Source organism: Lontra canadensis, unplaced genomic scaffold (assembly GCF_010015895.1).
Source record: "Lontra canadensis isolate GAN:19392208 unplaced genomic scaffold, GSC_riverotter_1.0 scaffold1, whole genome shotgun sequence".
NCBI lineage: Eukaryota > Metazoa > Chordata > Mammalia > Carnivora > Mustelidae > Lontra > Lontra canadensis.
This window is the reverse complement of record NW_022630995.1, coordinates 122,745,125-122,757,175: the sequence shown is the minus strand read 5'-3', so window position 1 is coordinate 122,757,175 and position 12,051 is coordinate 122,745,125. Positions and strand designations below refer to the sequence as shown.

Genomic DNA, 12,051 nt, shown 5'->3' with positions numbered 1-12,051 from the left:
CAATCTCCTTTAAAACAAGGTATGGCTGTTTCATGGGCACTGTTATATTTTCTGAATGGAAGAGAAGTGAAAAATAAGGTGTTGTATTTTAACTGGCAACATTTTACCATACTAAGCTGTTACAGTCGTTTATTTGCTCATCCTTAAAATAATTGCCAAATTCTTTTAGGATAACTTCAATTTGACTTTTCCTTTTTTTGATAATAAACTTGTGAAAATTTTATATTTCTTTATAAGAACGCTAAATATTTAAGTGAATATGTAGCGCGATGTTATGAGATGCTTTTCTTAATTTTTTTGTTTGCTCTTTTTTTTAGCACTAAAGAGTAGTAATAGAAATTCTCAAATATGCAAAAAAGTCTGATTTGTTTTTTATTTCAGATACCATTAGAGTTTGAATTATTCCTATTATTTATTAGCTGTTTTACAAAGGTAGAGAAAAATCAAAAAACACTATGTCCGATGAAGTTTTTAGCACAACTTTGGCTTATACAAAGAGTCCAAAAGTCACCAAAAGGACTACTTTCCAGGTAAGTATTTCAAACGTTTTTGAGTGATTTTAAAGGTAAACATTGTATTAGCAATGTTGGATTTAAAATGACTCTACAAAGGGCCCTGTGTAACACAGGAGTGTATCTTACATTCCTTTGGAAGTTTTGCAGGTGGTCCTGTTTGGGCTCAAGTGTTACCAACTCTCTTCTGTGTGGCTTACATACTACTTAACTAGCTTAACTACTAGGTTCTTACTAAGTTAAAAGTTTAAATCAACTTTTAAAAGTTAAGTTATATAGCAACTTTAAATTTGCATGTAGTTTTTTTCTGTTATAATAACATTTCAGTTTTTTCCATCCAGTCACTACAGTTTTGAACTCAGCCTCTAAGTTTGCAGTATTAATTACATTTATTACTGCAGTGTGCTAAAACAAAAGATCTTAAAAAGTACCAGTTTCTTTCAAAATGCCAGTTTGTGATAAATCTTGCCTAAATCGAGTCCTATCTTCTTTATTACTCTCCTGCCTTAATTATACCCTGTAACTAATTTATTTGCTGTTCCCGGTCTCCTCCTGTTGAACTGGAAGTTCCATAAGGAGAAGGGGCTTGTCTGTGATGTTACACATTGAGTCTGAGGGCTTGGGTGCATGGCATAAGGTAGGCTTTCATTGAATATTTGTTATATGAATGAAACCCAAGTTTGAAAGCAGTTATTAATCAAGCGTTGTTTAAAGAATTAATTCTAAATATGAGACCTCTATGTTTGGATGGAAATTGATTTTACTTATCTCGTTTCAGGATGAGCTAATAAAAGCAATTACAGCTCGCTCAGCCAGGCAAAGGAGTTCTGAATACTCAGATGACTTTGACAGTGATGAAATTGGTATGTGTCAATGTGGAAAAGTGAACCACTTTTCCTCTTTTTGTTTACTTAGTTATGTTTAGCTCATCCCTTCAAAAATAATCACTTATGTCAAAATAACTGGTTCTAAATAATTGGTTCTAAATTTCCAACTTTTTAGTGAGTAAAAAGCCACTCGGAAGCTTCAAGAAGTTGTATGATTATCTTTGTTTATTTCTGAATGGTGTATACTGAAAATATAAATTAACTGATAGCAGGTTTGAAGTAAAAGTATGCCTGTCTGCTATAAACCATGTTGGACACAACAGTGTCAACCTTATGAGACTCTACAGCGAATTAAAAACTAGAGCCCAGAGAACTAAACTTTAGTGCATGTCATATAATCACTTTTGTAATGCTTTTTGTAAATCAGATTTTCTTTTGGCTGTAATAGGGGTTTAGTTTTAAAAACCTAGTATATCAGTGCTGGTATGACTTAATTTTGTCTCTTTCGATACTGTAAAAATATTAACATTTTAGATATCAGATGTAAGCACACAGAATTTCAAACTTGAAATTCAGCACTTTATACTTTAATATGAAGTGAATAATTTTTAATGTTCTCTGTGAAAATAATCAGAACAGTAGTTAAAGCATTGCTGTATAGTTAAATTGGCATTCTTTAATACTCTTCTCACAGTAAAATCTAATACTCTGGTATGGATGAAATTATAGTACCAAAGTTTTTATGGAAAATAATTTAATTAGCAAATAACTAGAAAAATTCTTCCACTTACCAGTGTTTTTGATTTTATATAATGAAGTCATTTGCAAATAAAAGCTCTACAGTCCAGAACCTAATTTAAATAACCCAAGTCATCTTTATTTTGAGGAACCTTTGAATGACTTCTCAGAGCAAGTGGAGAGTTTGGCACACAATTCACACTCACTAAGTATAATTAATGAATAATGAATAAATTAATGAAATTGAATTTTTTTTTCAAAAATACCAATAACAACTGCCTAAGTTAGCTGTGTGTTAGAGCTGCAGATACTTGTCCATTCATTGTTGTAAATTCATTTCTAGTCTTTAAGGTAATCTTTTTGATTAATACGACCTTCACAACTTTAAAGAGGCTATTGAAAACGTTTTTTCTCTTCCATTTTTCAGTTTCCTTAGGTGATTTTTCTGACACCTCAGTAGATGAAAATTTGGATAAGAAAAAGATGAATGATTTCCATTTATCAGATGATGAAGAAAAGAATTCTCCAAAACTGTCTTTTTTGAAAACCAAGAAATCAAACAGTGACATAATGGAAGATGAGGCAGTATTCTCCACCAGAAATGATGAGGAAATGGCACCTGATGGTTGTGGAGATATGGCTGGAACTCCCTTATCTGAATCTCAAAATAAAGACCAAGAAATTGAAAAAGACGAAATTAAAATGAAACCTAAACCCAGAATTCTTCCAGTCAAAGGCAAATCTTCAGGTAATTCATGTTACTATATTTCTTGAAAACATATTTTATTTATTTTAATTTTTAATTTTTTTTTAAGATTTTAGTAATTTGAGTGAGAGAAAGAGAATGAGAGAGAGCACAAGTGGTGGGAGGGACAGTGGCAGAAGGAGAAGGAGACTTGCTTCCTCAGGTCATAACCCTGAGATTATGACCTAAGCCGAAGGCAGACTTGTAACCCACTGGTCACTCTGGTGCCCCTTGAAAACTTATTTTAAGATAATCACAAAATATCTTTATATGGTAGCTAGTAAATATTTAAGAAATAGGCATAACTTTGTAATTTAGAGTTATAAAGTAAAATAATGGAACCATATCAAAAACTCATAATTCTGATGTCCAGTTGCATGTTAGTCTTGCATGTATGCTGGTGCCTAATAGAAGGCCAGAGTACCTTGCCCTCCACAGCTGTGGCTCCCAAAGTTTCTAGGTCTAGCCTTCTGAGGCCCTTGGGCTTCAGTTTTGTTTTTGGAGATGGGACTGAAATGCAGTCCTTTCTAATCCATTTTACACTCCAGAAATTAGTTACAGCAGGAAGGAACTAGTCCTTCAATCATTTCCATGCCATCATTTGCCAGAAAATCTTTTTGACATTTGAGAATGTGAAGGAATAGAGTTTTGCTGTTGGTGTTGGTATTTAAGCCTCCAGCTTGCCTTACGGAAACAGAATCCCCATTTAGTTTCTCTGTTCCCTGGGAAAATCCACTCAAACTCAGTTTTCTGAAGGGAAGTTCCTGGTGTGATTGGGAGTAGAGTCGTTTCTCCACAGTTCTCCTGAGCTCTAGACACAATGGAGCAAAGACGAAGTGAAGCAGGAACCAGCCTCTCAAGAGGTCCCCTGGGCCACCATACAGAAACAGGGGCATAGAAGTTTAAGGTTTTGGTGTCTTGTAGTCATTTTTTCCTGTTTTATAGAAAAAATATTAGTTGATACTAACTTTCATAAAAATATCTTTCCTTATATCATCATTAAATATTCTACTGGTAAATATTTCATACTTCACATATTAGATATCACTAGTAACATCAGACAGAACTTTATTTCAGAAATTTTAAGGGAACCACTCCTTCCCCCACAATCCCATTGACTTTCAAATATGAACAGAGCAGAGACTACTAGGAGAAGAGCCATTGTATTGCTAATTATATGTGACCTTGGCAAATAAGGTAGGCCTTATTGTCCTCATGAGGAGGAGGATAAAACCTGCTCTTCTCTTTCTACTGAATTGTTTCAAGAATCTATTGAAGTATATCTCAGAAACTATATAGTTCTACCACAAATATAAGCACAAGACATAATGAAACAGAATTAAGCTGCTGAATGTACTTAATTAGGAAAGAAAGCATTTTGAAAATGTATAGTTGTGTTTTTGTTTTTGTTTGAATAGCACCAAAAATGGAGAGAAAGGAAGCATAATGGAACTTGGTGAATAATCTAGTAGTTTACCATTTCCCAAAGTACATTCTACAGTCTGTTCCTTGGTATTATTGGAAAAACACAGAATTCTAGAAATTTTAAAGTGATTTCTTAGTGGGAGAACTTCTTGGAGCCATTAATAAAGAAATATGAATGGGGAATCTTCAAGAAGGATAGAGCAGACAGTATTTCCTGGTTCCAGTAAATTTAGAAATCTATTTTTGTGGATTGTATTTATCTTATTTGTCTTGATTCTGAAAAGCTTTTTATTAGGTAAATGAAAGCATACAGAAATTATGCTTACATAGAAAATGTATGCTTTCTATGCTTACATAGAAAATGTAAGCATACAGAAGCTAAAAGTTAGTCTTAGATAGAAGTATCTAGTTAGAACTGGATGGTGGATAATCATCAATAATCTATCTATTTAATACTTTAAAAAAAAAACCTGTGACAAATTAAAATTAATAGAGAAATACTGTCTTTAAACCACAAGATGGCACCAAGATTCTAAATATTATACACAAATGTGCAATACTTATTTTTAAAGTCATTAGCCATTTGCAATTTATTTTGTTATAAAAAATAATTACCAAAAACAGTTAGTCATTTACACTTAATTAGGAAAGAAAGCATTTTGAAAATGTATAGTTGTGTTTTTGTTTTTGTTTTTGTTTTTTTCTGAAAGCTTGACAGTACTTCTAGGAGTGGAGCGGAATTTTGGTATAAAATATATTAAAGTCATTATTTGTAGACTCTTCAGATTGAAGAAAAAAATTGAGATTAGTGGTTAGTGCCTGGCATGTATAATTCAATCAGTATTTTAGTGTAATCATAAGTGAATGATTTCATTCATGAAAGAAAGAGTGTGGTTCCCAAGCTAAGCTTTATCCTTTTCTGAATTTTTAGACTTTTTTCATTTTCTTATGAAGTTTGAAACTTAGTGTTTTTAATGTGAGACATTGCCAAGTAGCAATTAAGGCTTTATAAAAATATTGGAACCTGAAAGTTTACTTTGTTCTTGCTGTCTTTTGTTAAAAGTGCAGTAACTAGACTCTTCACTTGATTGAGCAACTATCACATGGGGAGTGATTGCAGAAAGTAATTTTTACGGGATGTGTTGCTTTTATTTTAACATTAAAATGACTAAAGTCATGAACTTTGGAGCCAGGGTGCCCTTGCTTTAATCCCACAAACTAGAGTTTATGACCGTGGGCATATGACCTCTTTGTTCCTCATTTTATTTGTCTGTAAGATGGGCATAATAGTTGAACCTGAACTAAAGGTTTGAGACAATTAAATGAGTTTATATATTTGAAGTGTTTAGAACAATCTGGCATAAAGCACTTTTCTAAATGCTTTTATTAGCATTTGTTCGTAAGCAGATCATTTTATTTTTCCACACATATTTATTATAAATACAGTCTGTTTCAGTATGTTACAGGCACTGTGATGATAACTAAGAATACGACATTAAAAAACATTGTACCAAAAACAAAACAAAACAAAAAAAAACAAAAGACGTAGTACCGATCCTCCAAGACTGTCTTAGTCCATTTGGGCCACTATATGAAAGTACCATAGACTGGATGGGTTTTAAAAAATGGAAACCTCTCTCTCACAGTTCTAGAAATTACAAGTCTGAGATCACAGTGCCAGCACGGTCAGGTGAGAGCCCTCTTCCAGATCTCAGACTTCACATTGTGTCTTTACAATGGTGGAAGGGGCAAGAGAGCTCTCTGGAGGCTCTTTTATAATCCCCTTCATGAAGGTTCTGCCCTTGTGACGGGGTCACCTCCCTACTGCCTTAATACTATCACCTTTGTGTTTAGGATTTCAACCTAAGAATTTGAGGGTACACAAGCATTCAGACTGTAGCAAAGACTTTACAATTTAATGAGAAGGTATATGAAAGGTGTAGTAAGAACAGGAAAGGAGGCATCTAAGTTTACCTGAGGGCATCAGGTAAAGCTTCCTGGAGGAAATGGCAATAATAGTTGTAACTGAAATAATAGTACCCATAGTCAGGAGTCTTGGTTGCAAATGACTTGACTCAAACTTCAGTGAAAAGAGAAATTTATCACCTATTGAGCATGGATGTCAAAAGACCTCTCTTTAGGTCTGATTAAGTTTGTAAACAGTAGTTTTATGTGATCTGCATTCTCTACTTCTACTTCTTCTTCCCTCCCTGATTTCCAGACCTCCTCACTGTCTCCTCCCACCCCTGTCACTGGCCCAGTTACTCCATCCGCTGGTCCTATATTTTTGTCATTGGGTCTCTTTGTTTCAGACTTCCCTTCACCTGGCCGGAAGGAATGCCACTAGTAGTCCCCAAATCATATCCTTTGGGCCTTGTGACCTTAAAGGCATATCCTCCAACTCTAAATAGAAAAATACTGACCTGACCATCTGCTGTGGACAGGGGAAATGATGTTTCTGTGATAAGCTGGGAGGGTGATATATACTGTGGGCACACCCCTCTCACTGAGGTACGGAGGAGATGTTTGTTAACCCATTAGAATTACAAGGATGGAGAAGAGGAGAGACTACCCCCAAAGAAAACAGGAGTGACAAACAAACCAAAAAAAAAAACAAAAGAAAAAAAACAAAAGAAAAAAAAGAAAGAAAAGTTTACCACAGTTATTAATGTTCACTGAGAGCATTTACCATGAGTCCGGCACTGTGCTATGCACTTTATTTTCTCACTTAGGTCCCACAGGTATACCTCAGGAATTCTTAACTAATTTTACTAATGGGGAAACTGAGCTCGTGGAGATGATATGGTTATGTAAGGTTATAATGCTAGTAAATGTCGGAGCCAAGATTCATGTATGAAATACCTGAACTAGACACACTCCTCTAGACAGAAGGTAGAACGGTGGTTGCCAGGGTCTCTGGGGCAAGGAAAAGAGAACTTGCTGTTCAACAGGTGTAAAGTTTCACTACGAAGGTGAATATATTCCAAAGATCTGTACAACACTGATTCTTTAGTTAATAGTACTGTATTGTGCACTTAAAATTTGTTAAAAAGATGGGTCTGTAACCACAGACCTGGTTACAGAACTACCCTCTTAACAATTTTTTAAATTGTTCTTACTACAATTTACAAAAAAAACCCTGACTCAACACCTTCTTTTAGGCATTATATAATATTCTGCTTACACTTAGGCTCAGAAGACAGGCAAGCATTTGTCAGGAGAAGCAGCGGGAAGCAGACATTCTAGGCAGAGGCATGAGCTGGGTAAAGGTATGGTAGCAGGAGGGATTGTGGCACAGCAGTGAGACAGCAGTGAGCCCGGCATTCCGGCATTTCTGGAACATAGATTACAAAATGGATGTGCGGGTAGACGAGGCAGTGCCAGCAGGAGAAGACCATAAGACCTTAAGCTTTTATTCCGTAGGATTTGACGCTGGGGAGCCATTGAGGCATTTTATGGAGAGGAGTAATGTGATCTGATTTTCATTTTTCAAATACCTCTGAGGCAGTAATCTAGGAAAGGGTGGATGAGGAGCTGAGGGTGGGGATGCAGAAAGTGGGTTAAATGAGAGATGTAGCAAGAAGAATCAGTGGGGTATCCTGACCCATTAGATATAAGGGGAACAGAGGGAGGAATCCAGGATGGCTTAAACATTTGGCCAGAGTTTAGAACACAGCTAAAATTGGCAATTGAAACATTTATAGTAGTGCCACTTGGTATGATGATGAAGTCTTCTAGCAGTGTTCATAAGGCCATGTGTAGATAAAGAGGATGAAGGAGTTGATTATTTCAGTTTTGAAATTTTGTCAGAGGGAAACACTGGTAGAACAATGAAGAAATTAATATGCTTAATAGGTAAAATTTGGGCAAAAAGCTTATGTAAAAACTTTCTTATATTTTGAGGGCTGGACGAATACCAGCCCCAGATTGTTGTTTTAAACTTTGAAGTAATGGAAATAGTCACTGAGAAATTTTTAATAACTGCAGAGAAGTTTTATGGACTCAAAAAGCAGCAGCTCATAAATGTAGTTCTTCATTACTCCGTCCGGGGAGAGCGAACACTTCTGCCCCCAGTACCGACATCACCTTCGTACTTGTAACAGAACTTACCTTTCTCTTAGAATTTCTTTTGTTTAGAACCACCTCCCCTCCCAACCTGTAAAACCCCTGGACGGGGCCATGGTCATTGTCTTGACTATCAAGTCTGGGAATGTGAGTTATCTGTATGCGGCCTAGCCGCAGATACTGGCTGAAGGTTCATAGATGAGCCCCCTCCTGTTAGAGAGGCAGTTTAGAAACTGGGGCATAGTTGGTGTTTTGTTTTTTATTTTTTATTTTTATTTTTTGCATGCTAGGAGAGTTCATAAAATTGAAGCATTAACTTCTCACAAAACATAAGTATGCTAGTTCCTTCTGGGATGGCAGCTACTTTTAAAAAAGAAAATTTGATCGTGAGCTATTGCTTATTTGTGCTTCTGGGAGATCTGTGTAGAGAACGGTTGTGGGCTTCTTCTGGCTCTCCAGGACAGAGAGCCACGGTGCACAGGCACAGGAAGGAAGTGGGGCAGCGAAGTGGTGGTAGGTGAAGTCATGGGCACTGTTCGGTATGCTCACCTTAAAACGGTTTATTTTTCAACAGAAAACAGCAGCAGTCTTGAAGCAGACAAGCACTTTAAGCCTTTACCTCGTCCACGGAGCATGTTGAAAAAACACAGCCACGGGGAGGAGAAAGATGGGCTAGGCAAAGATGAGACCACTGCCCTCCATGAAGAATTGGAGGCACATTCTGCACCCTCCCCCTTTCCAAAACTAAGTGACAGACAACTAGAAGCTGTGAAAAAATTGTTCTCCGAAAACCTCGATCCTGAGGTTAGCACTACTGTTGAATTGCTGGATTGTGCTCTTGAACTGAGGTCTTTGCAGCTGATTATGGAAAAGAGAATATTTGTGCGCATGCACGTGATGTGTGTGTGTGTGTTTGTGTGTGTCGTACATGTTTTCTTCAGCAGTTGATAGGGAAATCTAAAGTTGTTTTTTTTTTAAATATACAGTATTCCACTGAGTCTAAAACTTCACCAACTCTAAGATATAACAAAGATGTAGCATTATTTTATGTACTGCTAAGAAAGGAGAAAACTACAGACACCAGTAATTATAAAATGAATCATCCAGTTGCAGAGAAAGTGAAATGTGAAAAAAAATATCACCCTTTTGAATCTATGCAATACTATCTTTCATCATAAGAATTTATAGGTTTATTCACATACCTTTTTTTTTTTTGAAGATTTTATTTATTTATTTGTCAGAGAGAGAGAGAAAGAGCACAAACAAGCAGAGTGGCAGGCAGAGGCAGAGAGAGAAGCAGGCTCCCTGCTGAGCAAGAAGCCCGAAGTGGGACTCGATTCCAGGACCCTGGGATCATGACCTGAGCCAAAGGCAGCCGCTTAACCGACTGAACCACCCAAGTGTCCCATATTCACATATCTTTGAATTATATTATTTATGGCTAAGGATAATATAGCCAATGTCATTTTATTTATTTGGTTTTATTCACTCAACAAAGGTATATTGAATGATCATGGCACTGTCCTATATTTTGGGAATCTGCCAGAATGGGAGTAAATGTGACCCTTTGGGATTTCATTGGAGAGTTTACTATGTATTGTTATTAGGAGAGAACGCTGGGCCTCCTCTCTTTACATTGCACTGTGGTTAGTGAACTTCCACCTAACATTTCAGAAGGAGTAAGTATGGGAAGAACATTCTGTCTCCATAATCTGCTTGAGCAAACTGGGGAAAAGGAACGGAATGGTACCTGACTAAGCTTCTTTTTCTCCTCACTCCTCTGCGGTAGTGATGCGTGTAAAGATCTGGTCCCTGGAAGGTGGTACAGAGGGAAACTTGGGAGCAACTCCTGTGTGTTATGACTAAATAAATAAACCTTTCCAGTTGGGATAGGAAATATGAGCCCAGTAGACAACAGGTTCAAATCTGGTTTCGTAGTTTAGCTTTGCCAGTAAAGCTGACAATTTGATATAAATCTTTTCTGACCTCAATGTGCTCTTTCCTAATTTGTTCTGAAAATTCAAGAAAAGAAAAAGAGGTCTTCTCAAACCCAGTCATTTTATATTTAATAAAATGATCTGGTCAAGTGGATTTCGTGTTAGTTTAGTATAGCTGCTATAACAAGGTGCCACAAACTCAATGACTTTAAACGACAGAAGCCTCCGGTCTGGAGGCTAGAGTCCAATGGGTAGCGCCATGTTCTCTCTGAAGCTTCTAGAGAAGAATCCTTGCCTCTTCCGCCTGCTGTTGGTTACCAGCAGTCTTTGGTGCTCCTTGGCTTGTAGAGGCATCACATCCTTCCTTTGCTCCATCATCATGTGGCCTTCTCTTCCCTGTGTCTCAGCATCTCCCTCTCTTTTTTCTACAAAAGACACCAGTCATTGGATTTAGGGCCCACCTATTCCAGTATGTTTTCATTTTAACTACTGCCATTTGCAAACACTTTATTCTCAAATAAGATCACATTCGAGGTTCTGGATAGATATGAATTTCGAGGGAACACTATTGAAAGTGGTACTGGTGCCTCGCTTTAAATGATCTTTGCTAACATTTTCATATCCCTTGATTTAAGGGGAAAAAAAGGTATTCCTAAAGTTTTTTTGTTTTGTTTTGTTTTTGTTTTTTTTAAATATTGACTTTTTTTTTTTTAAAGATTTTATTTATTTGTCAGAGAGAGAGAGTACACACAAGCAGGCAGAGAGGCAGGCAGAGAGAGAGGAGGAAGCAGGCTCCCTGCCAAGCAAGGAGCCCAATGCAGGACTCGATCCCAGGACCCCAGGATCATGACCTGAGCTGAAGGCAGCGGCTTAACCAACTGAGCCACCCAGGCATCCCGGTATTCCTAAAGTTTTTAAAGTAACATCATATTATGACAAAATTTAACCAAATAAAAGATACCAACTTATAATCCCACCATCTCATAGTAACTATGTTTATCAGTTTTATTCCCTTTTAGCCTGTTTCTCTAAACTTTTTATCACATTTGTCATCTTAACATGATGTTTGTATCATGCTTTTTCTTTATCTCAATATTAGATCATGAAGTCTTTCTATGCTGCTGGGTGATCTAGAGACCATATTCTCCTTACTGATTATAACATAGCCCATAATATAAAACTTTTATGTTATTGTGGGGTATATTGGATACTTCTATTTTCTTTTTTTTTTAAAGATTTTTTATTTATTTATTTGACAGACAGTTGTCTCAAGTAGGCAGAGAGGCAGGCAGAGAGAGAGGAGGAAGCAGGCTCCCTGCTGAGCAGAGAGCCCGATGTGGGACTCAGTCCTTCCACCCTGAGATCATGACCTGAGCCGAAGGCAGAGGCTTAACCCACTGAGCCACCCCGGTGCCCCTGGATACTTCTGTTTTCAATAATCTAAGTGTTACATATTTTTCATTATAAAAATCTTCCTGACTGTGCTCTGAATCTTCTTTAAACCCACCTTCTCAAGGATTTCACATTTTTTTGCTCAACTCTTCTCTCGCCATATCTATGACCTTTGGCCCTTTATTGGAAGAGTCAAAAACTGGAAGGGTCTGTTTCCATCCACATTCAACTATGATCAAGACTTTTTAACTTTGTGTACACTCCCTCTTGATAGCATGCCTCTCCTCCTACTGTCTTATCTTCCTTCAAATATCTTGAAATTTTGGATCTTGAAATGGTGACATTTGCTTTCTTACCATCCTCATCTCCCACCTTTCCTTTGTGTGTGTTTGTGTGAGAGAGAGATAGAG

The 12,051-nt window shown here is 36.9% G+C and overlaps 1 protein-coding gene across 2 annotated transcripts in view; it reads left to right on the top strand.

Moving 5' to 3' along the window:
- The first annotated feature begins 364 nt into the window (after positions 1 to 364).
- The window catches only part of MAP9 (microtubule associated protein 9), a 32,716-nt gene continuing 21,029 nt past the window's right edge, over positions 365 to 12,051 (top strand). Inside the window, exons 1-4 of one of the 2 annotated variants that reach the window (XM_032862869.1) lie at positions 365 to 530; positions 1,291 to 1,375; positions 2,505 to 2,825; positions 8,887 to 9,116. In XM_032862869.1, coding sequence (XP_032718760.1) covers positions 456 to 530; positions 1,291 to 1,375; positions 2,505 to 2,825; positions 8,887 to 9,116 — 711 coding nt within the window. In that variant the 5' untranslated portion in view covers positions 365 to 455. The remainder of the gene's footprint in view (positions 531 to 1,290; positions 1,376 to 2,504; positions 2,826 to 8,886; positions 9,117 to 12,051) is intronic. The other variant, XM_032862877.1, reaches the window with a different exon arrangement.